Source organism: Larus michahellis, chromosome 1, assembly GCF_964199755.1.
Source record: "Larus michahellis chromosome 1, bLarMic1.1, whole genome shotgun sequence".
In the NCBI taxonomy this organism is placed as follows: domain Eukaryota; kingdom Metazoa; phylum Chordata; class Aves; order Charadriiformes; family Laridae; genus Larus; species Larus michahellis.
In genome coordinates, this window is record NC_133896.1 from 87058718 (window position 1) to 87086437 (window position 27720).

The following is a 27720-nucleotide window of genomic DNA, read 5'->3' on the forward strand; positions in this document are numbered from 1 at the left end:
ACCCCTGAGTAACATGCCCTTGCCTTGTGCAAATCCAGGTTTGAAATGTATGCTTCCAGCTCTCAGGAAAGCTGGTGTTCTAGACAGAACAGTGTGCACCCCAAATCACGGAGGATGTTCAGCTCTGCAAGGACACAGGACCAAGGGCTGCTATCTCTCTCAGGAAACACACTGAGGCAGGGAAAGTGGAAAGACAAGCCAAGGGACAAGGTAGCTGTGGGGAGAATGGGGGGGTGGGGAGCAGGGCTGGTTTTGCTACTGTGGATCCTCCTAGGAGTAGGTGCCTTGGGTACGGTAGAGGGGAAAAAACAGCCTTAGAAAAAAGAGTTGTTGAGGAAAATAAGGTGCTTCCAGGAAAGATTCAGAAGGCCCTGCACATCTGGACACTCAGCAGGGCAATGCCAGGAAACCAGCTGCAGAGTAGCACAGCGGACAACAGCAGGAGACTCGAGTAAGTTAATCATTAGGGAAGCAAGTGGGGGCAAGAGGAAAGGGAAGGAAGACATATGCAGTGTTCACCGGTGTTTTGTATGCAACACTAGAGTTGGATACAAAAGTCCGAGAGATCGCTATGAGATGAGTTACAGTGTCTAACATAGGGAGGAGAAGGGAAATCAGATTCCCTAAGAGACTGTATGGCACCGGGTACACAATTAAAACATTTTGGGATTTTTGTCAATGCATACTTCAGCTTCTGCCACCAACAAAGGATCAGGCTCCAGAAAAAGCAAAGGACAGCTCTGCAGTACCAGGGTATGAATTAAACTGTCCACTTGCCTCGCTTCCCCCAGTTGCTGTCATCTTCTTAATTTCCATGGCAGACTTCTCATTTTTGATCCCATTAATATAGCAATTCACGTCAAATCTATAGCAGCATAATCAGCACACTATCAGTAATTAGAGAAATTAAAACAAACACAGCTCTCTGGAATGGACCTTATGCAAAGCAGCACTGGGAAAAGATTAACATCTCATTTCCTGTGCACAGAGAGCAGAGATTGTCTCCATGACCTTAGTGACTTTATGAAGTTCAGTTCCTCCCTGCCTCCTCCCTTCATCCTGCTTCTGACGAACCTCCCGGCACAGGGGCAGGAGATGGCTACCCTCTCACCTCTCAATTTCTACTCAAGCAAGTAAAAAAAACCAACACAGAGGTGCAGCAGTTCATCACAAAAAGGAAGGGGAAAGGAAGACAGTGGGGAAGTTCATGCTTCTCCCAAAATGATTACAGTCGCTGCTCTAATTAAGTTAAAATCTTACAGACAGCAACATTGATGCAGTCAAGTGTTTTGAAAAAGCAGATTGCAGAGGTCAATGTTGTTGTTGAAAATGCCACGACACAATTCCATTATTGTCTAAGCACTGCAAAATATCTCAAATTAGCAAATATAAATGAAGGGAAAAAAAAAAAATCTATCTGAACCACATTCTCAAAAAGTATTTCTTTGCTGAAGTCACAGATAATATGGGGGAATAGAGAGTAGAAACCGGCTGTGGGAAGATAATATCAGGTACAACTACAAGATAATACTAAGGCAAAGAGCTTAATAAGATTCAAGAAAGGATTAGTCATTTATATTAATAATAAAGAATGTTATCTATAGATATCACAGCCAGGCAGCACAAAATACATATGGGAGGCAGATTCTGGTTCAGAATTTGGAAGTGGAACTGTTGCACTTCAAAATGTGAGTAAAGCCTTACCAATTTGAAGTGGGAGACTCTTCCACCCACCCTTCTGCAGTGAGGCTCTAAGAAGAGGCAGTAAGGCTGGGACTTGGCCCACCTGACCTACTACTTCAAGGCAGAAGTCAACCATGGATTCAACCGCCTGATGTTATGAAACTGTCTGCCCCTGGCTCCTTTCCACACACAACTCCAAAATTTGCATTATGGGGTTGTCACTACAACGTTCCTCTGAAGAACTTGCTACTGACCTCTGTTTAAGCAGGGCAGGGAGAAAGGTGGGCCACCACTCTGATCCACAGGGCAACCCCTTTTGTGCCTACATCATGATTTTGTTAGCACACTCATTTAGCACAAAGCACCACAGAAGGCTAAGAGAGAGAGTTTATTGCACAGCTAGAAAAAAAAAAAAACACGTGAGGCTTTGAAGTACTGTGGGCAGTGAGTAAGCTGCAGAGAAGCAGAGAGGGCAACAGAGAAAAACTTTCCAGGCTTAGATATCTGCACATCAAGAGATATTTCACTGCATCTTTTTTTTGTGTTCTCTTTTCTAAAACAGGGAGTGCTGGTGAGCCTCATCTCCGTAACATTCGGTGGTTGTACAACCCTGCCTGTCCGCGTGGGAATTCACACCCTGAACACCCATGATTAGAGTCATGCACTCATTTCAGTGCAAAATTCCTGGAGGCCACGAAACTAAGATGGGAAAACTAAGGGGTGTACAGGGAGCTGCCCTCTCACGTGTCATGGGAAAGGAGAATCCTAGAGCTACTCTGCAGCGTCTCAGGGCTGGCACGGCAGCACAGGTGTTTTCACGGGGTTGCGTTATGGAGCTGTCACTGTACTGGCAAGCTGCAACACTACTACGTATTCAAACACATTCAAGCATCATTCCTGGTCTTTGTACAAGGGATGAGTGTCGCTTTCTGAACATTTTTAGTGAAGCTACAAATACTATGAACAGGATCCTTCACAACTGGGGACATCAAATATTTCCATAGCATGAACCACAGGTCAGAACTGTCACACGGACAAGGTCAACTCATTCACCGCCATGGATTATCTACATGCCCATCAGTTAAGTAGTGGAAAAATCACGGTAGAGTAATTCACATAAAAGTCATAGCTTCTTTTAATCCTCAGTCACTGCTGGAAACAAATTAAATACACATTTTAAAAAAAATAAAAATTGTAAAAACACAATTTAAAAATACAAGAAATGACCTTTCTGGGTCCCATTGCATGGCTGGACTCTGCTCTCATCTATACCTGCAAAATTCTCCAGCTATTTTTTAAAAACAATTATTCTGGTTCTGATTTACATTAGTGGAAGTAAAATCCACATATGGGCCTCAATCTTTATCTTCTCCAGTTCAGTCACTTAAGTTTACTCTCTCTCCTTATCTACACGAAATCAGTTTGAACCTGAGTGTGAACAGTGTGTATATATGCCTGTTTGGAAACAAATTGCATCATGATATGCTATAATTATCTTATATCTGTTACAATTTGAAAATATAGGCACACCCAAAAATCAGCTACTATAACAAACTGGAAAAAAGTTGTTTATGTTTGATCACGTAGGTGCCTACCCTGGTAAGCATGAGAACGTCTCTCCTCTACAAAGAAAAGTTATCCACCACCGGAGGCACTGAGAAGACAACCCTGATTGCAGGCTTGGGTTCTGGCACTGGAAGACCATTTCAGACCAGAGAACTGGTGTACCTACTTATTATCTTGTGAAACAACAGTTTAACCCTGCAAGGTTGACATCTTTACAACTTTCCTCATTGGCAAAACAAAACACCATTGTCATACTTAGCACCACCATGCTTTCATGTCAGCATTTCATCACACTTCAGACTTCTGGCAGATTTTCCATGAAAAAGGACATACCAAATACACAGAGAAACCTGGGGGTGCCATGATGAGGTCTAACCCTACACCTTACAGTTGCTTGTCCTAAAGGTTCAAGCAGTGCGAAAGTAAGCCAGCCTGCACAGCATGGCAGGGAGTGTACTATATATCCCCGTATTCAACACCACATCTAAGTAGGTAAAGGCAACTTGCAGAGGGAATCTAGGTCAGCCCTGGAAGAGGACAGCTATAATAAGAGTTGTTCGTGAAAAAATGGGCAGATCCACTTGGGTGCTCAGGAGAACTGAACAGAATCCACAAAGAGAGAAAGACAGCCAAATAAAATACCCATTCTCAAAGACTGCCTTAATAAGCTAGTCCAAAAACAAGTGGCAATGGATGTTTGCCACTATAAAATACCAGAAGGACTTAGATTATTTGACTCCCAGCATATTAAATGCAGAGGGAGTTCCTAAAAAGGACCATACTTGTGCTGACCTTGTCTACCATACAGAAACTGGATATGGAAGAAACATCAAATTACGATCTTCCTCTCCCACTATCTTTCACCTACCCCGGCCACTTACTGCAACGTGAACAACATGAGACCAGTGTGACTGAAAAAGGAAACTCTAGCTGACAAAGGAGAGCACATAAAAAACAGCTGGTAGGATTTCACTTAGAATATTGCATCCTGCACATTTGCAGGCTCTTCATTCTGTATCATATATGTACACACACACATCTATATATGCAAGACAGACAAATTTTAAATAAGTCAGAAGGTCTAGCTTATACGGAAGGAATAAAGGAGCTACAGAGACGGAAAGAGATATGATAGATACAGCCCAACAGCCAAAAGGAAATAAAAACGGAGGAAAGGAAAGATAATCTGGAAGACATATTGCAGAAGTATGAGCTAATAAGAAGCTGTGATTAAAACGTTAAGATGCAATGAGAGACCACTGAACAAAGCTGCATTACATCAAAAGAAATAAAATCTGCAGAAAGGTCAACTTGTACAAGAATCAGGTTATTTTTTTTACAATTTATCTAACAAGATACTTAGCAGCTTTTGGAAGGTTTCTCGAGTCATCAGTTGATGGGTATGAGAATGCAAACTAGAAGAACTGAATGTTTTGCTGATCAATGCATCAGACGCAAAATTTCACTTAGAAAAAGTAAACAAACCACCTGGGGGATAGCTTGAGGCATAGCAAAATCTTTTATTTCCTCTAAATTTCCTTCTCTTCCAGCACAGAACTGTTGGGATTGGCAGACCTTTAAGAAGAATTTTAAAATATATTTGTACAGAAACAGCTGGTCATGGTACAGCATATCTGATTCAAAAGAAGAAAAGATGAGCTTTCATATGTGTTTGAAAAGAAGCTGAATGTTGGAAGCTCCCGAGCAAGCCATCCTTTTAAGAACGGGTAGGTGACAGAAGGAGAGCAGAGCCTGAATTCGACAATATGGTCCATATTCCAGGGACAATGACAGGGTTGAGTGATGGCTCTTTATTAAATGCTTTCTCCTCCATTAATGCTGCACACTCTAATGATTTGGCCATTACCATTAACAAATCTGCAATGTCCCTGCCTGGAGCTAATAAGTAATGAACTAAGCGGGTGAATATTCTGTTGTGTAAGGAGAGCTATTAGCAATCCTTTCCCAACTGCACTGAAAACAAGCAATGCCTTCCAGGTACGACCTGTCCATGTGACAGGGTACATCCCACACAGCCCTTATTCTTCCACTCTGGAAATTCCAGCGGCACTCCCAGCACGCAGAAGGGGAACAAGAAGTGGATCACCCCCTGCATAGTGCTGCTGTGCGGGGCTGGGAGGCAGATGCAACACCACAAAGCACCGGAAAAAAACAAGTTCTGCAAGAAGAGGTTTGAAGAGGAATGGTGAGAAGGACAGGAGTCTGTTCACGGACATGCTACCGACTCTCCAAAACAAGCTGTGACATTACCACAGCCCTCGTCCCCTTGGTTGTGCCAACACGGCAATGGGATAATGCTGAGCACACAGGTCTGTCAAGCCCTGGGATGGCTAAGCACAAAAATCTCAGTTTAGCTGCTCTCCTCCTGCCATAGCTTTTCCTGTTCGTTAAGTTCAGCAATTGTTTTAATTGTTCCTTTCAACCTTTGCATTGCTTTTTGTTCTTCCTCAAATTATTATTTTGTTTTAGCTCATAGTCACAAAGCATTGGTTATGATGTTGCTCCTGGCAGAAGAGAAGCGCTGAAGTTTCACTCTGGTTATCTTTGGCGTGTTTTCACAGCTAAGCATTGCTGGTTCCCAACTGAATGGCCACTGTAGCGAGAGCCACTCCACCCTTAGCTGCTTATGAGCTGCAAATAATTGCCTCACTACATAAGTGATAAGCTTGGGAACCAAGCCAGTTGAAATGGTCAATTTTGCAGCCATCTTTAAGAAAAAGGGGAAAGTACTAGTCCTGGGCCTGTTTTGACTCAATCTGAAGCCTTGTTCACGGTTCTCATTATTAAACTATTTAAATATGTCCTATAACACCTTTACCACTCTCCTGCAATGAAGAAAAGCATTATTACACTCACCTTTACAAGTGGAGGGACCAAAACATATGTAGATTAGGTGATCAGCCCATCAGGAGCACAGAGGCTGAGCAAAAACCTACTTCCTTAGAAAATAATATTCTCTCCTAAGAACTTCATTAGGATCTGAACCCAACTGTTAGGATCTGATGTTTCTACAGTGATAGCACTCGGGGCAAACTGAACCATGGGGCCATTATCCACAGCACCAGAGAAACACCGAGCAGAGGACACCCCTGAAGAGCTCAAAGCCAAAATAGTAAAGACAGAGAAGCACCAGAAGAAGGATCTTTTAAAATCCTATTTTACAATTAGGAACAGAGGTGCATGAAGAAGCAGCAAGTTGCCTAAATCCCATTTTGACCCTCTACCCGCGTAGCCGTGATTCTGGGGTTACATTGCTGCTCTGGAAACAGAAGGATGAACCACAAGAGAGAAGTAAAATGACATGGACATCACACAAAAGCTCCGAGAAGGCATCATTTAACTTTGCATATTAGCACTGATTTTCAATACCCTCCCCATGAGCACTTCTGATCTCTAAATGCTCCTCCTTGTCAAAGCATTGACTGAAATCTTTCGACTCACAAGTTGTAGTGGAGATGGCCTGCATCAGAAAAGAGCTGTGAACCCGTTCCAGAAACACATCCCTCCTCTGCCGCAAGAATCAGGACAGAGGCACTCCAACCCTTCCCACGGTTACACAACGGCACAGATCCAGTTAGGAAGGCAGCTCTCCTTACCCGACCCAACTCACAGCTAAACGGCCTCAAAAACCAGCACAGCTTTCTGCTGGCACAGGCGAAGCAAAACAGGGGAGCATCAATCACCCCCGTCTAATCAAGCAGGGTGTGTTTAACACTCGAGCTGAGCTGTGAGACTGTCAGAGGAGATGGGGGAAGGAAAAAAAACAAACCTGCTTACAAGAAGCATGACAAAACACTTCTTCTGTTCCTACAGCCAAGAAGGTGACTGGGACAATTGCCCAAGAATAGGAACATTTCCAGCATTTGAGGACACACATGTTCCTTCTAGCAAGCATCCCCCAGCCCCTTCCACCACATGCCCTTCCACACAGTCCTGCTCACACATAGCGACAGTTGAGGTTTTTGTTAGGGGAAAATTAACCAGAATTTTTTTGAATTTTTTTTTTTTTAAAGCTGGCAACAAAGACGTGAGACTTTTCCTGGCATTTCTCCTGTTTATACAGGACCTGCCAAACCGGTTGTGTGATTTTTATGCTGCTTTCTTTTCCACAAAGTCCTTCGAAAGGCAGAATAACAGAAAGCAAATAAGAAAAAAGTTTGGTTGTATAGGTCCAAAGATCAACCCTTGGTAATACAGTTGAAAAATCAAAAATTAACCAGAATCTTCCTAAATTTATTTTGAATATCCAAATGTTGTTTACATTTATTATTAAGACTGTGTTGAAGTAGATCAGTTGTTCTGAATAGCAAGAGGCAGTCCTATTTCAAACTGTTCAAATCTAAATAGATGAGTTATGCAGCAGATAAAATGAGAAACTAATGCATAGAGGAGCCAAATGAACTGCTCAAGGTAGGCAGAGCCAGGGACAGAGAGGAGGTCCTCTGAGCATCCACCTAGCTCCCTGCATATTAGGTCATGCCACTTCCCCTATGTATGCGTGCCTAATTCCTAACCAAGGCTGGGCTACTGTATGTGCATATGGACGCCTTACCTCCAACACCAAACAGTTCCTAATCCCAGAAAATTATCCTGCTTCATCCTCCTATAACACGCTACACAAAAAATAATTCATCAATTGCTGCTGCCTGGCTGTAAGTCAGTTGCCAGGGATCTGAAGACCAGAAGTGGTAATAAATTTTATAGTAAACATTTCCCTCAATACACACGATCTTGCTAAAACTCAAAACATTGCACCAAAAATAGCCCTTTCAATTACTACATAGGTTTTTGTTTTGTTTTGTTTTGTTTTTTTTTAATGTTGAGGCTTGTTGGGGTTTTTTCAGAATAACTTATCTCAAGTGCAGCAGCACGCTGTGCTGCTACACTCTCCAAGTGGAACATTTGGTCTTTGATTCAGAAGAAATTTCTGTTTTGGTATTAATTTTACTATCCACATTCAAAATCCTAAAGCAAAATGAAGAATAACATGCAAGTTTAGCTTTCCATTCGGAGTGCTCTTATCTTGCTCTGTCGATGTCAGAATTTCCCCACAGAACGAAAATGCTATGGGCATGAGAAAAAAAAAAGAAGGAAATAAAAAAATCAATTGAGTGTACCAAATCAGTCACCCTACCCACACAGCCCTGGGTGCCCACTGTTTACTCAGGTGTCCCTATCTTCTCCAATGGCACAGAAGGCACGGCCTTCCCCTCCAACACTCGCATATCACTCCGCTCTCTCGCCCGTGAGGCCACCTAGCACATGGGGAGCCTGCCACTCAGATGGCCCCGGTTTAACTGACACGGTAAATATTCATTTTCACTGGGCTGTATAATAAAGGATGAGATAAAACCTTGAGCAAATAAATGGGCAAAGTTCGAGCTTACAGCAGCTCCTCACGGGCCACTTTGAGCTGACACACCTGCTTCTTTGGCAACTGGTTTTGCTCCCGAAGGCTTGCGCTTTGCAGGGCTGCCTCAGCAGGGCTGGGTGATGTGCTTATACAGGATCTGCCTGTCAGCCAGAAGGATCCCAAAGCGATTTACGAACAATTTATGAGGGATTTACAAGCTCACTGCACAAGTGAATGGGCACCACTGCTTACACACCTGCAAGCAAAAAAAAAATAAAATCATTCACCAGGTTCCAGTTACGCTAGAAAGGCAGCTGTTTGGGAGCCCTTAAAATCAGCTTAAATGAGAACAGCCAGCCCTCCTGACCCTGCAAGCCCCACAGAAACACCATCCTATATGGTTGTAAGCTGTATGAGCTGGTCCAGCTCCCTCTGTGGCCACCATGGAGGGGTTCAATAGTAATATCATAACATAAGCACATAGCAGTGTGAGAAATGATCCCTTGTAACAGCCTGGACACTTATAACTTGTGTGGATCAGACATTACGGGCATAATGCAGACATCCTACACAGACTACTCCTCTACAGCATGCATCCTCAAGCCGCTTTTAGACTCAGACATCCAGATGTCCCACTGACGGCAAGTGTGGTTCTTTGCACCTAGGAGAATCCAGTCTGCACTGGACAGAATGGTACATGCTGTGTGCGCGAAGGGATGATATCCACGCAACAAACTGCATTCATCATGCAACCGGCAACCACTCCACTTGCCTCCTGCCTGGTAACCCAGTGCTAAAATTACATAACTTTGTGAGCTGGCACAGAAAACTACACTTCTTCATTTATTTACCCTAAAAGCTTCTCCTCTTCCTATCCCCATCCAGACTGGAATCCTAGCAATAAAAATACAATGATCGAGGGCCCCAGACTGGAAATGCTAAAGCTACTAATGCATTTAAAAGCAGAATGGGCTGGTTTGTACAGAAACCTAAAACTTTTTGTTGGATTAGTTGATGTAGGTGGAAGAGTGGACAGGCTTCCAGGCAAAGCTCTGCTATCTTTCAACACATGTGCGCGTGCATGCACATACGTTTATGTTATATATGCATATTGTTACATATCGCCATTGCGATGTTAACCTTAATGTCAAAATTTATAGTAATAATCAGGATCCTGTGCTGAAACTCATCCCAACCTGCAAATGTCTAAAAATAAATGCAAGATCTTAATCGTGTTGCATGAACTAATCTTAAGAAAACTGTGAGCAAGCACGCACATTTCTACTGACACAGGGAACTACAGGTTTTGCTGTACACTGGAAATTGCAAAAGTGGGAAATGGAGATACTGGTATCTTTAGTGAGCAGAACTACCTGCTCCTATTACTTGCAATAGCTGGCTGGTGACATAGTCTGTGATACACTGCAACATGACAATACCTCTTGCCATAGCTAAGCCCATAATTACAGAATAGCTGAAAAAAAATGCATCAACCCTGTTGGGAGATGCATATAGCACCCTTAGCACAATAGAAATGATTAGATGTACACAGAGCTCCTAGTTTGGGGAGAGAATGGGGAAGCCTGTTACTAAGAAACAGGTGAGAATTTAGGGGCACAAATTCTCCAGCACATGGGAGAAAATAAAAATGGGAAACACTGACAGCCCCAAATATAGCAAAGAACATGGAAAAGAATCATACCTCATCGATGAGGATGGAAAGGAAACACAAGGCACCCATGAGAGCAAGTAGCAGGAAAAACCACGAGCTCCCTGGTCTGTAAAAGCAGCAAACACTCTTACAAGGTTTATCTATAAAAGATATGAAAATCAGAAAAAGCCTAAACATCTTTTTTATTAAAGGTGGTGAGTTTTTCCCCCCCTCTCTATGGAAACACAAAGTTCTAAGGGCACTGAGTGCGCAGAGTTCAGACACAACAACTGCAAATCCAAATACCTCAGCAAATCCTAGAGAACAGAGACCAAAGTAAGTGTGTGTTCAGTATTCAGAATACCTACAGGTGCCTATTAATACAATGAAGAAAGCAGACTTTTTTTTCTAAATGAAAAACACTTTATTCAGCCCTCAAACACTAGCAAAATTAGTCGTCCTGATTAAACCAAAACTGGGAGATTTCTTTTGGTCACCGTAGATCCATTAGCATCAGCCACATCTGAAACGTTACTTAGACAAAGCCTCCCCCATTCTTTAGAGAGACATAACTCAATGCTAATCTTGTGATAAAACTCATTACTATGCTAGGGGTCATCGAAAGGTTTTTTTTGGTCCTGTATTAATACAAACTAACTTATCTCAATACTCATGAGAACAGACACTACACAGATCCTGCACCAAACACATGGCATGCCATTGGTCTCAAAAGTAGCATATCAGCCTAGGAAAATTAGCCAAAGTAGTCATCCTGAAGCAAATGTTGGCTAGTAAATTTTACATCGGTGTTAGTTAGCGGGAGTCAATTGTAATCTCTTCATTTCAATTTATACTGGACCACAAATTCCCCTGTAGTTAAAGCTCAGGGTTTAGTAAACAATTGCAGGGATTTAATTGCTGTTCCTTACCACCCTGCCACCAGGTGTTACAATCCCGAAGCAGACTAGGCAGAAGGGAATGCATGAGTGCTCTTTATCCCCTCCAGAACAAAGTCCAGGGGCTTACCTGAAGCCACTGGGGGCTCAAGACCAAGCAAAAGTGACCCTCAGGTTAAACAGAGGCATTTGATTAGCTACACACAGTGACTACATCAGCAGCTGCTGCAGAGTTAATGTAACTAGGATTGCTCACTCTCTACTATTTTTGTAACTTGAGCTTTGGCGACAAGGAGTTTCAACCACTTCAGCTCAAGGAAAAAGCAACACTAGTGGATGTAAGGATGCACATATAAACAGGAGAAAGAGCAGTGGGGAAACTGGAGTTATAAGGTATTCTGCCAGAGCAGTGAGGACAAATCTTTAGTGGTCAGTCTCGGTAATCCTCTCTGTTCTTGCGCTACACTTGGGGTTATGATTCTCTGCGGCGTCTATACAATCTTGGGCCAAAATGCCATCTCAGACTTCAGAAAACTTCAGGCCTATATAAAAGAATCCTTACCTGATTATTCCGTGTGATATATGTGCACTTTAAGGATGACTGTACAAACAGCGGGTGTCATATGCTGTTTTGCTGCTGTCATTCAGCTAGAATTCAGAAATCTAAATCTTTATTCAAAGACCTCTGAAGCCAATGGGAGGAAAAAAAAATCTTACAGAAAAAACAGAAATTATTTCTTCAGTTAAATTTTACTTACACTGACGCAACAGATCTCCTTCACCACTGTAAACTCCCAAAGTCTACCTGAACTTTAGCCTCATTTTCTCCAAGTTTCATGCAGAAAACAGGCTTCCAGATAAACTTGGACATGGTTTCGTACCTTTAAAAGTACTTGAACCTTAAACAAACTTTGACTCTTCTTAATCTCCTTACCATGGGCATGGCTGTTCACACTTCTCTTCACAGCCTGCCACTGAGGAAGTGTGTCCAATGTTACCCACAGTAAATTAAGATTTCAGGTGGGGAATTAGCAGCAAGGGCAGACAGATTCTCAAAGACGCGAAAGACGCTACTCTCGTGATGGTGTCATTTCTAATGAAAAGCCACGGGAAAAATCTCCTGCCTCTCTCAGCTATGTCAAAGCAGAATTTTGTCGAGTAAAAATCTTGTCCGAAGTTTCTCATGAGTGGCTCTATGGGGGAAATATTATAACACATTTCCTTTTAAACCAGTGTCAGCTGCTTCTGTCAAACCACGAACATTTGGTCATGGAGCCCTTAATAAATCTTCAGCACCAGGCAATTTTGGGAGGCAACTAAACCGTGGCACAAGAGAACGGCTCCAGCACTGAAGGAAAAGCCTGTTGTTACATGATAGGTCACAGCTACCTCCCTTTGGACAGAGCTGAGAGAGAACAAGCCTGTCTCTCACTACGGTCATTCCACTAACGCCCATGCTCATTGCTTAATCCTATCTCAAGTCCTGCGCCGCGTCCTTCCTAGCAAAACATGAAATCAGCAGGAAACAGAGACGGTTTACAGACTACACGCTGCTGCCGAGCACAAGCCTGCTCGTTCGCACAGCAGTTAAATTTAGTACAAAAGAGAGGGCCTGAAAGAAGGGACGCTTTGCATCACCAGGCTCACGAGATGGTTTGCTTTACCTCTTTTCCTCCCTCCCTTCCTTCCCCTGCCCTTCTGGAAAGCGCAGTCACTTCCGCGCTAGCTAGCAGGGGGACAAAAACTGAGCTGAGCAGATGTTGCCAGGCTTGTGATGGAGGGTGATGAACATTAACATACAGAGTACATGCCTACTAGCAGGAGAGGCAGAGGAGCCCAGGTTGGAAGGGAAGACCTCCCCGACCCCCGGCAGTAACTCTGCCCAATCAAGCCAGCAGACAGCTGGCAGCAGGTCAGCCCGAGCAACGCTGCGATCACAAAATACATCACGGCCATGAACTACCTGCTGATGAAAGCTGCTAGGGGATAATTTCAATTACCCAAACCTGAAACCCAGCCTACAGGCAGACGGGAATGGCAACTCATCTGTACAGCTCCTAAACCAAGCCGTGTGCCAGTGGTAAGTTAGTTCGTCGCAGGGTTTAGGCTACCAGGCAGAGGAGTCTCTTTGTCCCCACCTACCCACAGAACAAGGGGACTCTGCTGCAAGGCAAACCCTGTACTAGAAATGCTGAGAGACTGCACCTGCAAGGCCTGGGGCGGAATGAAGCCAGGCACATGGAATTGCCCCACGTGCCCGGCCAATGGAAGGACAACCGGCAGCTTGTTATGCTGGCTTCAGCCTCTGTGGATGTGAAAACGTGGAGACTCTCAGCAAAACATCCCTTTTACACCAATTAGGTCCTGGGCAGATTTCAGGCACAACACGTCAGCAGCACTGCCCCCTTCTCCATGCAGTGCCTTTCACAGGAGACCCACATTTTACACCCACCTTACCAGGGCGCAAACAAGCGAAGTGTGTTTCCGAGTTCACCTCTCTGGCCAGTGGCAGAGCCAAGGGAAGTGGCCCAGCTCCCTCTCACCCTCACCCCTGCATGGCCATGACACGCGTAGGGATGCCAAAGCATGGCAGGTGCGTTTCAGAAGAGGGGGAACACACCCAGCCTGCTGTAGGGATGGCCGCTGCTCCAGGGTGCTGCAGCCTCACAGTGAAGATGCTTCAGCTTCTGAAGGAAATACAGAGATGAAAGTTTGACAAACAGCGAGGTCTGGGCTGGCTTTTGCTTATACAAGCACAACCTGAGAAGGCAGGCGGCTGCTGCCCAGCACACCTCATCTAGGCAGCCTCTCTGAACCACTTCCAGCTTTGGCCGCAGCGAGGGTCAAAATATATCTGGGATGGCTCTGCAGCATCAGCGCGCGAGAACCAAGTCCCGGCCCCCTCCCCACACACCCTCTCCAGAACAAGCCCTTTTCCACCAACAAATAAAGTAACTCCCACTGCCAAAAATTCCTACCATCTGCTTTCCATATTTCTCTATAATGGAAAAATAGATTCTCTGCTATTTTTAAAACAGAATTATTTTGCAGTCTTAACTTCTTTGCTTTTTAATCAACATCTTTACCTCAATATGTAGATGCTGCTAAGAAAACAGGCTTTAGATATATGGAAAATCTGGCTCAGGAAACCACAACAGACCCCAGGACCAGTGGGAGGTAAATCCCACTGAGATGGTAATCTCTTCCCAATTTCACCATTTAAAGAAAGTGACAACTTTCTAACTAAAAATTAATAATATCTGATAGTCAGAATACATTAAGGAAATAAAAAAACAAACCCAAACCGCTAAGTCTGGTAATTTTGATAGAATGGGTCAGGAAGCAACTACAGAGGCAAAGCTAAGCAAATAAGAGCTTTTTGTAGGCAGGTGGGGTGGAGGTGGAAGGGACAAATAATATAGTGTTAAGTACTTGAGGCAGCACCTCTTCAGTCTGGATTAATTGCAGCCAGAACATCACATCTGACCAGGTCCTGAACCAGATTTCTCCGAGTCCAATCCAATGACATGCTGATAAGCTTCCATATCTATTTTAATTAATGAGAGTTGAGGACACTCAACAGTTTTTAGGACAGTCATTCATAGCACAGATCTTAAGATGGGAAGTAATACAGAGAAGTGTCTGATTTTCTGTTTGTGGTTAACAAAATAAGTCTGTGTGTTTATGGAAAAATGTGTTTCTTCTGAAAATGGATATAAAAGAACTATTTTTCATTACAAAGGAAAAATCTATTAAAAATCATTTCTTTTGACATTTTTCATAGGAAATGCCACTTAATACCAGTTCTATTTCTATGTAATAAACACACTACACAGATGTAAGAACACACACCACATCCAATGTATTTGGTTTATTAAAAAAAAAAAAAGGCAGAGAAACACTAACTCATCTCCTCCTGCAAATTCCATATTTGTGCATGAATTGATGTACTACAAAGAAACGGACTGAATAAGTCTCACTTTAAATAAGAAAAAAAGAAAAGGGTTAAACTCCTGCTTTATTTCTGAAGTGCATGCTTTAAAGTTAACACATCATCATGTGGGTGAATTTCTAAAAACGGTCTTGTGAAATGTCTGGAATTAATATTGTATATGTGCATATGTTTAGTGTATTAGCCAGTACTCACGTTAATAGAAAAGTTACAGTGTTAAAGGAACAGCTAAATAGACAAGAGTAATATAGCAGCTTTGAAAATGAGCCTAATTTTCAATGTAGGCCTACGTGTCTTGTTAGATGCATGTGTTCAGGCACCAAACATGGAAACTAAAATCTCAGCCTTGGAGTCTGCTCCAAATCCATTCATAGGATCCATACATACATTGCAAAAAGAGTTATTTACTGAGTGTTTTGCTTCATCTGCACTAGTGCAAAAAGGCAATGACAGATAAAGCTTTTCTTCCAGATTGCTTATCAACATTCTCCATAAATAGGGCTCCCATTAAAATGCGAGAGCGGGTAGGTTTGCTCAGGGATCTCAAAGACACCACACCTCCAATGCTTTTAACCACCTGGGTTGTATCCCCACGTTTCCCGTGCACTCATCCTTAAACAAAGGGCAACGCTTGTGCTCTCCTACCAGTGTGGGGTCACAATCCTGACATCAGATCTGCGTAGGCGGGTATCTGTACGTATAGGGAGTCCCACTGAAGTCACAGGCACAGAGGTCCACCTACGCAGATCTGATTGCAGGATCAGGAGTTTGGCTGGAGTCCATAGTAAGGGCTTGTCCACACTTGGGGTTTGGAGGGGCTGGATGCTTTGTTTTGTTTATAAAAACTAGGATAACTCCAACTCAGCAAAAGTTCACAGCAGACTGGCTGTGATGATGTAAAAAGGGATGCACATTCCTGCCTTCCACCTCTGTTTAAAGCACCTTGCCTACAGAAAGCAACCAAGTAGCACAGCTATTGCTGATGAAGCCATTGCTCGATTTTTATTCCGGTGTAGCTCCCCACAGTGAGACAATTCTGGAATCAAAGTATTTTTGTTCCAGAATAATTATTCTGCTAGTAACGTGGGCAATCTATTCCATGGTAACTAAATTACAGCAGGATAGCCATTCTAGAAGAACTAAGATGGGTATACACCCCCATACACATACTCAGTAGACTAGGCCATAGGGAATAAGGGATAGACCCAAATGCTAGCTAAAAAACAGTGGGAGTCTTCCCAATGACTTCAGTGGGCTTTGGCTGAGGCACTGTGTGAAGGAAATTGCTTAATTCCTGTGTATTTTTAAAAAGGATTCTAAAAAAAAAAAAAAAAAAAATCATATAAAACTGAGCTGCAAGCCTGCAGGCATTCAGACACGTGAGTAATCCCACCAAACCCAGTGGGACCCATGTGCATTTGTAGAACTGTGTTCTTGGTGTGTGAAGACTACATCTATACATCAAGAGCAGACTGAGCAAATTATTAACCCTTAACTTTCTCACTGAGAGGCAGTCCAAGAGAAAGTTTCAAAGTATGTTCAACCACAAAATACACCTTGCATTAATCTACCATCCCCTTTTTAACTTGAGCAATATGAAATTAGTAGTGTGAATTAAGGACATCAAGGTGACAAGCACTGCAATCAATTCCTTATGAAAAAAATTCACTCCATACAATGTTTTCTCTTTCCTGAGGGATTTATTTTGTGGTTGTTTTAAGTTTAAGCATCAGTAATTTTTTGTTTTTAATTTCTTTTTTTTTTAGGATAAAATCTTTCCATCTAAAAATTCTAACCAGATGTGGATTTCAGACTTCCAAATTTGGGAATGTTCAGATCAAGAGCTGTTGTTTTAGTCTTTTAGCCATGATCATCACTGTAAATATAAAAGTTTTCAATTATTTCACCATCAAACCATCAAAATGCTCAACCTATATTAGGCCAAAACTAAATGCAAGTCCAGAAAATCTCATTAGATATTCACAGGACCCAGGCTTAAAATCCCAAAGCCTTAGATCACACAAATTTTGCACAATTCTGCTAATTTGGTTATGAAAGTTTAGCAAAATTTTTGATGCAAATTTCATGTATGGCAATTATGTGGGTGAGCTAAGGGCAAGTTTCAAAATTGGTATACGTGTCTCCCCTCAATTTGCATCACAAATGCAAGTTTCTAAGAGGGGGAGTATGTTCCTTTCTCTTTCTTCAGCCGGGCTCTGGTAGTTGCTATTCCTGACCTTATGAGGTGTTGCAGAGATGAGCAATCCCTTCCTGAACCGTCAGTTCCATCTGCCCTGTGCATCTCCCAAAACAAAAGAGAAAAATGAGAAAACGTTCCTTGTATTACGGCTCTAGCTTTTTACTAACCATTTAACAAATTTAGTTTAACCTTTTAATAAATCGTGTAACCATTTAATAAATCACTATTTAGATACTGTTTAAGTCATTCTTAACCCTTCTGGCTATGGAATTAGATGTTAACCCAGTGCTTCACAATTTGGTAGTACCTTTATGGCAGTGACCAAGTTCTCTTCTCCTTCCATGTATCGGTCTTCCCTTTCACTTTTCACTTATCTTTAGGCGTGGATTCATCTCCTTCAGTCCTTCATAGAATTTGCTTCTCCTCTGTGGAAACTAAGTTATCTACATGTTTCAAACATCACAGACAACATCAGTCCATCGTTGCTACTAGCTTGTGCTTATATTCTGTGGAACAAGATGTTTGAAGATTGCTGCATGCTGTACAGGCAGCAGCGCAGTTAAAGTCTCCCAGCACTACAAGGCATTACAGCAGCATTTCTCCTTCTTTTACAAAAAAAAAAAAAAAAAAAAACAAAAAAAAAAAACACAAAACACAGGGGATACTGAGGTACAGACAAGGAGCACACAGGGAGCTCAAGGAGTCACCCATAAGAAAATCCAGCTGTCTGCAGAACTGGACAAAAAATCCACTTCAGACTACCTCTTTAGAGAGCATACAGTAGCCTCTAATTTTAGAAAATAACATTACTTAAAAGTAAATCTAACAGGATATATTGCACATAACATTATGATATACATAATATATATATATATTGCACTTAATGTAGCATATAACAATAACATACACAACATACACAACACACATTTTGATGCCAAATTTATGAGCTGGAATTTATGTCAGTGGCAATCAGTAATGGAAACTCCCATTGGTTCTAATCGGAATGGATTAAGTCCTGATGTTAATATTGCAAGACTCACAAAAATCCTGGATCTATAGATGGAAAGAAACACAAGTACGTAAATTCCTGAGATATGATCCTGAAACTCGTTCTCTCATAAACAATCTCATTGAGAAAATCCAAGCCAGGTGAAAGTTCTGAATCATATCCTTCCAAAATCAGTGGCAAATACCCCAAGATGATCAAAATGCCTGGAGGGATATACTGAACTGAGGCTGGCCTACAGAGGAAAAAAAATGAGCAGTGTCTCACATGATATATGAGAAGAACTCAAGCAGCAAATGGAGTTGCAACACTCTTTCTAAGCACTGTAATCCCACCACCCTGCAAACAGCTCCTGAGTTGAGATCCTGGAAAAGGTAATTTTCTTGGCAACAATAAATTGCTGCTTGTACAAAAGCTAGGTTGGCTGTCAGACCTTGGTGTTCATTAAAGCAGCTTCCAACACTGACCTAAGTCTGCCTTTTAGAATAATCATTTTATGCCAGGACAATTGCGAAGACTGAAGCTCTCTCTGAAGACAGGCGAGTGGATGTACTGGAACAGTCATTGGTCAATTGGTTTGGGGTTTATTGCTGTTTTAGGTTGGGTTTTGTTGGGTTCATTGGTTTTTTTTCCCCCAACTGAGGTACTACATCACTTACATGCTCAAGGCTTGAGTAACAGGGATCATTACAGTGCTGCATGAAAGTGTTTGCTTGGTGACCCTGTGCTGCCTTTGTGTGACTGTTCTGAGCCCACCTGGAGGTTCAGGAGTTTCTTTTCAAGTCAGCTCCATCCAAGAGCCAACTGTAAGAGCAAGTTTATTTGTCTCCATCTCCTGCAACGCAATTGGTAACACTTCTTCAGTGTAAAGATGACTCTTTGCTCTATCTCCTGCATCCTTAATGATAACACAGATTCTATGAGCCAGATGTTGACATCCTTTACACCAGCAAATACAGCTTTCTCCCGATTGACAGCTTGGGTAATGCTAATGGGTTGGCATAAGTGGGAACGGCCCTGCAGTTTGGGTTCAGTGAGCAGTACTGTTCATGATGCTCTGAAAAGAGGGAATGGTAAGGGAGCTATTGCCACACTTATCATTAAGCATGTGCTTAAATGTTGTTGAACAAGTGCCCAAAACACTGGGCTAGAACAAAACAGGTTTCTATTCTTATCTTAGGATGGCAGATACTAAATAAGCTGTTCCCCTTTCACCACTGCTCCTCCCTGCCTCAGTTTCCCTATTAGAAAAAACAGAGAAAATTACACTGATTTGCTTTGTGGAGCCTTTGGAAACAGTGGCTGAAACATGAAACAAAAGCTGGGCCTACTTTGGTGGGTACCAAGGACCCACCAAGACCTGGTTACTGCCCACTATAAGCTTTAAGGCAAGGAGTTTAATCCTTCTCAGAAAGGAACTTAAACGAGCTGGAGGAAGGATCCAAGCACCAATGGACCAGTACCCAGCATGAACCATACACGTTACCGATCTGCAATTGGAGAATACCCAGCTACCTCCTCTCTCCTCCCAGGGTCAGTGCATGTCACAAGATGTGATCTGAGTTGCTCCTCGCACCTCCTCCATAACTTTGAAAGAAAAGGGCTGCACATACACTACAGACACGTGCAGACCTACCAATGTCCATCAGGTTTGACTAACATAGCTAGGCCAGCAAAAGTACATACTGTGGACCCAACCATACCAGTAAAACTGCACTCATGCTGGAAGAATTTGTTTCGCTAGTGGACAGTGCTGATTTTTACATCACTGACACTGTGCTACATGGCCACAATTATCCTCAGACCGTTCTGTCAATATGCTCTGTGTGCTATTCTTGTCCGTGTAAAGCACTGATATAGCTTCAAAAAGATCTCTCTTCCTTTCTCTGGCCTGTACTCCCACACTTTCAGGAAGCTCTTTGAGCCTCTCAACCTCTCATTTTCTGATCTGCTATTCCTATACACACACAGAGTCCTCAGCAACTCTGCTTCAAACCACAGGTGGCCAAAAATCCACCACAACCACAGGACCGTGGGAGTCAGGAGGGGTACACAAAAAACACGCAGCATCGCTACTTGAGATGTAAGTGGTGAGCAAGCCCCAGTTCCAAGAAGTGCAGAGTGAGGTGCATTTGTACTCACCACAAAGTGGCTACAAGTGCAAGCAAAATTCCTGAGGGGGCCCCCAAGGAAAGAAAACTCTTCCAGGAACCTATCCCTCTGCCCTTTCTCAAGGCATTTAAGAACCTGCAGTTCTTCACAGGGATAACCCGCAGGCAAGGGAAGATGCTCAAAGGGAGCTCCCTCCCCCAGCATTTCAACCACCTTTACGTAAAGCTTCTGAGTGAAGCTCAAATTGGCACCTAACTTCCAAAGCAAACCTCATCTCACCAGTAAAACATGCAGGAACAATCTTTGGAAGTAAGGGGAGAAGAAAGAAAGAAGTGACCTGTGAAGAGCTGGAGACTATTATTTACAGGATTGAAAACATCCTCCCACACATATACACACACCTTTCCTTGTCTGCTCTATTGGTCCCAAGTAAAAATTGCACAATAACGTTGCTTGAGCTGATCTAATTCAAGGATGGATCCAACAAAAACGACTCTCAGAAACTTAAGCAAGCCCAGCATGGGCAGCTCCAAAGTCCTCTGTCCAGCTGCTCAAATAACCTAAGAGGGATGTAGATTCTGAGCAAACAGCTACTGCAGCTTGGAAAGTGCCTGTTCACAAACAAGGTGGCAAACATTGACCATTTCAGCCTAGAAAAAGAAAAGGAAGGGAGTAATACCCAGGAGTTGACTGTGAGGTCAGAGCCACTGTCCTGTAACAGAGCTGAGAGTCCACACTACCAGTGACGCAGCAGCACCGGCAGGACTTATTTCAGAGAAGCAGGGAGGGTGATGCGCAGCTATCCAGGACTAGTGCAGAAGCTACATTTCTAAAGCAAGGATTTCCATTCTTACATAATTTGTTTCCACTCAAAAGAAAAATATAAAAACCTCATTTTCAGATATTTAGGAGTTCTCCTTGGTAATTACAATGTTCCAAGAGTTAATGGCTATCTATTCATAAGGAAGTGTTTTAGCTAAGGCTTCCTTCCTTTTTTAAATTAAACAAAACAAAAACATTCAGCATCGAACCTCTTCACTGGCTGATGTCCACTCAGTCCATGCTGAAAAGGTCTATAGTACTACCAGCGTACCTTGGTATCTAGGTACCTATGTATGGTGCAAAGCGTTTGGCAAGACGTGGCAGAAGAGAGAGGAAATCACATCTCTGAGATGGGACAAGAGACAAAACCACGACAGACAAGAACTTTAAAAAGATCCTAAAGGGATTTAACAACAAATGGAGATTTCTTCCAATCACAGTACACACAAGGAAATGATAATAAAATAATAGCCAGATGAATGGAAGACAGGTGGACAGCAGTCGACCAAACTAATGAAGTAGCTCCTGCACCAGTTCCATACTTGTTAGAGGTGCCCTGAATGTTTTACGTTTTGCAGGGGGTGGGGAGAATACAAACCCTTCCTCAGTATCTGAGTTCCAACTTGCAGGCAATGCAGAGGCTTGGGAGGAAAAGATGCCTCCATCTGATACACTGAGACAGGGCACTGGAAAGCAGTCTTGTATCACAGCCAGTGAGTGTCCCTGCCTCCTTTCTCTCCCATCAATAGCGCACACACATCAGAGAGATGACTCATCTGGGCAAGGTCAGCCTTAAAATCTGTTGAGCCTCAAGTTGCAAAGTCTTGAGCTGGTGCAGGGGAGGAGACAGGCAATCAGACAGCAAGTCACCTCTTGCAGCTGCAGGAAAGCAACAGCATCGGTGCTACCCACTGTTTGGGAGCAAGAATGGTCAGTGAGTTGCTCCCCTCCCCAACCAGGCTGCCTGTCAGACAGAGACATCACACAGGCTCAAGAGATACAGCATCTACACAGTTTCAGGCAGTCGCTAGTGTTACTTGAGACTGGATGTGGGATATGGCCAGGTAGCTGGGTGGGGTGAGTCGACAGCAAAAAAATCTGGAGGGTTTGTCATCTGCCTGTCGTAAAGTGTGATGGGTAAGATGTAAAACACTGGTTAAAGAGATACAATGGACTCAGCTCATGGCTTCTTACCAGCCCCTCTGGCCTGTTTTGTTGCTGTTGGTGCCACCACCTGCCAATCAGAAATTATCATTATTAGAAAACAGGTTGTCTGTATTCTGAGGGAAAGGTGGCGTTTCAGTCAACTTCCTCAAGCTGAGTCAGGAAAAAACAAATGCAGAATGGAGTTCTGAAATGCTGAATCATTCCACTTTGTATGAGAATACCTCAAAATAAAAAATAAGAGTAAGAAAATAAGAGACAAAGTGACCTTGCTGTTAACAAAACCCTAGGAATCTGACCAGACTTCTAAAGGTTTGTTGGTGATGTTTTTTTTAAAACCAAGGACTTTTTTCCTCCCATGTTTGAACTTTCAGAAAATTAATTAAAAGTAGTGATGTTACCTGTGTGACAAAATCCATTTCTTAACTAGCTTTCATTATGGCCAGTGCCACTGACTAATAATCAATTTTCCTTTATCAGTTATCTCTTTCTCAGTTATAACACATCCTCTTGAACTCAGCGGAGCATAGAGATCAGGTCCAATAAAACATGATTGCCTTATAATCTCTGGTAAATACTTGGGTCTTGAAGAGTGACTTCTTTCCTCCTTTAACTGCAAAAGTTTATTTAGTTTTGCAAGTAACTTTAGAGCAGGGAGGAGAATTTCTCAAGTCTTTACCACAACGATCATTTACACTGCTATCAGCCGGAAGGAACCATTTCACTAAAATCTACCCAAATCACCAATGTTGGGGTAATACCAAACTGATAGCTCAGCAGTTCTACCCTGTGCAGATTTTGATATTAATTCTCATTAAATTTTAAGTTCATTATCCTAGCCATGGTTCAGGCCTCCTTTAATGCATTAACCAACACAGGGGTATCTTTAGGAGTTCTTCAGACAGAGTTCAAAACAGAAGGGTTTGGTTTTTGTTTTTTTTACAAAAAAAAAAAAAGCGAGCTAGCCAAAAAAATATCCCAGTACTGTTAAACTCTGGGTCCTACTGCTGGTAATCCTACAATATTAATCATCCCAGCAAGGGGTTATGGCAAGATCATTATTAATTATTTGTATTACAGAAGCACAAGCAGCTTCCACACGTGATCTGACTCCCTTTTGCTAGGTGTTAACACTTTATGGAGGGACAATCACATTACATGACTTCAAGGTCACAGAGAATGCAGGGGGTGAACTAAAACCTCCTAGATCTCCATATAGTACCTTTAACCCAAGCCCATCCTCCCTGTCCAGGATAATGAGTATATGCAGCAAGATGGTATATTTTTATAACCATTTTGCAAGGCCAGCATAGAAGATACAAGAAAAATAAAACAAGATCTATGACATGGCCTAGTTTTCTATAGAAAGGATGCCATGCCTTTCACGCCAAATCCAATACAGGGCATATATACCGAGTTCCCAGGAAAGCTGCGGTGAACATGGCTCATAAAGAGATAGCATTTATGGACTGAACATACCATTTCCGTGTTTGCATGTTTCGAGGACACAATTTTAATAGATAATTGAAACTCTGAAATGACCTCTAGATTACGCACGTGGGACGAACTTCCTCCCCTGACCCAGAGAGGCTTCACACTTTGCTGCATGGTTAAACAGGTCCAGACCGTCTGTCAGCACCAGTGGTACAGAACAGCATAAATTTGCAATCAAAGTGGGGGGGTTGGCATTCAGTGTTCTCAGTCTGTCTCAGAAGACTCAACACATGCAAGTGCCTCCATTTATTAAAGCAGCGTTCTCCTACAATTAAACCTAAACGGCACAGCCAAGGTGTATTCAGAAATGCAAAGCCAGTCATAGCACGGTTGGAAGTCTGCAGATGACAGCAGCGGGGCTTCACACTGATACCAGAAGGTGCATTCACACCTCCAGGCGACAGCTCTACCCTTCAGACCAGAAGAGCAACCCATGCTGCTTCAGATGCTTGGTGTCTGCTGGCATAAGAAAAGGAGAGATGGCTTCTCAGCACAAGAACCACCGTGTTTTCCTGAACCAGTGGCCACTTTTCCTGTAGCTACTCTATCTAGCCTAGAGGGACAGCGCTTGTCAGACAGGCTTTGGTTCTGATGTCAGGTAACACAGAGCTCTCCAAAGCTTTATTCTGAGTATCATCCACGCTTTAATCCCACATCAACTGGCACCGCCACTGAAAAAACGTGCCCTGCCCTCCTCACGTTCCCAGCTGCTCATTCCCACCTCCACACTGTGCTCTGCCTTGCGCTAGCACAAGGTGTCCATTTTAATCCAGATCTGCTGCCCTATCAAGCACACGTCCGCCCAAGGATTTGTGCCAGCCCAAGGGAGGAGGAAAGGGAAGGGTGGGATAAGATCTTTCAGGGTGCTACCACCTTATCTTGAAATTAAGAATCTCATCAAACTATTTCTTAAGCAAAATAACAATGATGCACTTTTGTAGTGCCTTAAAGAATGGTTAAAAATCTGCAGAGAAATAACCAGCTTCACATCAGCCCAAAGTTGGATACGAGCAAATACGCCTTCAGAGAGACACTGCCAGAGGCAGGGAAGGATGTTACGACAGTATCATACAACCACACCATTCAGGAACAAGCAGGCCCAACCTAGGATGAAGACCCGGGACCCCTGCTCAAGTCACAGTTTTCACTTGCCTCACCATATCTTGAGCAGGACTCTCCTTCATGTCATGCTTAAAGAGCCTCACCCCAAATGATGCCAAATCCCACTATACTTAAAAAAAAAAAAAAAAAAAAAGATTATAGCATAGCTTGAAAACATAGTCCGCGATCTCCTACGCGCACTTTACACCCACAAATAGTTAGGGCAGAGTTTGGGAATACCCTTACCCTGTGAAAAGGGCAATGACAGAGCATAGAAGTCAGAGGCAAAACAAGACACTAGTTAGCCATGGGAGAAACAAACATCTCTGCACAAATGACTTGTGCCTGGAAAAATGCTCTGCGTTCAGGGCTTCTTAACGAGCCCACAGGCAGAATAATTAACAATGGACGGCAGCAAGACTTGAGAGCAAGAAATGGAGGGAAGGAAGTTAACGACCTGGCCACGCGAGCAGCCTGCTACTTCTGCACACTGGGATCTGTGCACTGCCTTTTCATTTTAGGCAGACGCTATGCAAGCCAGCAGCAATGGGAAATCAGACAGGCTAAGATTATCCTTTCATCTGACACACTGTTAAGAAATCAAAGTTAAAGGACTTTCCATTAATGGTCTAAATCACTCCAAGTTTACCACTGTACTGCCATATATATTATCAAACCCTCGCCTTTTTTTCCACTGGAAGGACAAGATCAGATAGCATACTGCTGCTTTCTAAAACCAGGCATATCATTTAGCTCCTATTTCAAGTGACTTGAAGAACAAACGGACTTTGCAATCTCCAAGGGTTGTGTTTTCCCAGTAGCCTTGTCACCACCACTTTTAAGGACTGTGGTTTCAAACGTTTGAAAGGTGAGGTAAAACTTGAGGTACAAACCTGAAGGAAAACCCAGCATGGCAACTGCATGAACGAATAGGCTATCCATTTGGAAATGTGAGAAAGGGGCAGTCTGAGAACTGTAAAAGGCAGGCATGAGAAAAATTAGCCCTGCTTCAGCCAGCCTAAAATGAGGGCTGCATTCAAGAGTGCATCGTTCACTGTTCATTTGTCCATGGATGGCATTCCAGCACCCACTCCTGCAGCACCATGAACCATACTGATACACAAAGCTGGAGCAGGAAATTCAGGAGTTAAGCAGTTGAGTGCGAACAGCTAGGATATCACTAAGAAAGAAATTAAAGATGATCTACAAAACCTGGGCAAATAATAGAGTCCTTGGTCACAGGATCATGTTACTGCTGTGCTTGCACACTGCGCTAGGAAAGTGCATGTCCAGACTCTGCATGTGGTACATGGACATACTTTTATATGGAATGATGAAATTAACTTGTTTGTGTTTAACACTGGGAAAACAGAATTCCTTCAGCTATCAGCATCTTTTGGGAACTTTTGCTTCTGTTTTACTGTGTTGGTGGCGGATATAATGTCTTCAGACATTCAGGCTCTATAGCCAGCACTTGGGAACTCCCAGAGGGACTGTCCAAGCTGGTGTGGGGGGACAGGACCTCAGGAGGCAGTTAAAGGTGAGCAGGTTGTGCAGCATGGACATTGCAACTAAGTGCAGCCTAGACAAACCACTATATACCACATGAGAGCAAGCTGCTATGGCATCTGCCTGCTGTAGTACATCACTCTAGATCTGGGGCTTGGTAAAGGACTCACAATCATTTGCAGGGGTTTTGTTTGTTTGGTTTTTTTTCCTTTTAGTCCGCTTACCTTTTGAGTTCTAATTGCCCACTAACTGCATTATCGCAGGACAAGCGTCATTTGAGAAATAGCTCAGCTTGCACCAAAGGAAAATATTTGGTGTACACTGGGTTGCACGAGAAGGTCCTGTCTGCCGGTTTACTCATTTCTTAATCATTATGTGTAGAAAAATAAAGTTCAGGCACTCAGTAAACAACACTTCCTCCTCAATTTTCTCAGTTATTAGGAACTTGAAAGGAAGAGTCAGGGATTGAAAGGCAAAGAGATTGAACTATCAAATCAAGGTAGTCAGTCCAAAGCAAGTTTCAGGTGTGCTGATGGAATAAGTTAATGGAAGGACTGGAATTGTCCCTGTATTGTATAACACCTGTTCATCAGCCACACAGTCATGTGGTTATGTGTTTGTGCCATCCAAACAAACGCATCCTCGTCCTGCAAGGAACTGTGCTCTCTTGCCTCTTATCAGCCATCAGAAGAGGTGCGGCTGACACAGCACGTAGTCTTTGAATTATCTACGAATCTAATTATTTTTTCCACCCTCTGACAGCCAGATCTTTGGAAAAACCTAGAGAAATAAAATAGGTCAGGGCACTTTATGCCAATAAATGGCATCACAGCCCAAGAGGAGAGTCAAGGACAGGAAAATCCCCAAGAATTTTCCCCGAACAAAATTCACTGGGAGGTCCTTCATAACCTGAAGAACATTCGTCTCATGAATTTCAGAAGGTCAGGTTACCTCTGCTGATGAAAAATCACAGAGCAGAAGGTCTGATTCTATGATCCACATGAGAGGTTTTCTCAACTATTATTTTTCCACTTGTCAGAGGCATCTGTAGGGAGTCCAGCACCAAAGTATGAAAGGCCTAAATGAAAACGGAAAAACACAGTAGTTCTGGTCAGCCCAAAGGTCTGTTTAAGTTCCACATCTCCAGGAACACCCAGCAGGAAATGCTCAGGGAAAGAGCACAAGCAATA

At 42.9% G+C, this 27720-nt stretch overlaps 1 protein-coding gene across 5 annotated transcripts in view; it reads right to left on the reverse strand.

Moving 5' to 3' along the window:
* ETV6 (ETS variant transcription factor 6) overlaps nt 1-27720 on the reverse strand; it is a 144085-nt gene that overhangs the window by 101777 nt on the left and 14588 nt on the right. The window contains exon 2 of one of the 5 annotated variants that reach the window (XM_074590046.1): nt 27482-27608. The exons of 2 other annotated variants lie outside the window; for them this stretch is intronic. In XM_074590046.1, the coding sequence (XP_074446147.1) occupies nt 27482-27532 (51 nt within the window). In that variant the 5' untranslated portion in view covers nt 27533-27608. Of the gene's footprint in view, nt 1-8692; nt 9016-17629; nt 18234-27481; nt 27609-27720 lie in introns of those variants that run through there. 2 more of the 5 variants (XM_074590056.1, XM_074590087.1) reach the window with 2 other exon arrangements.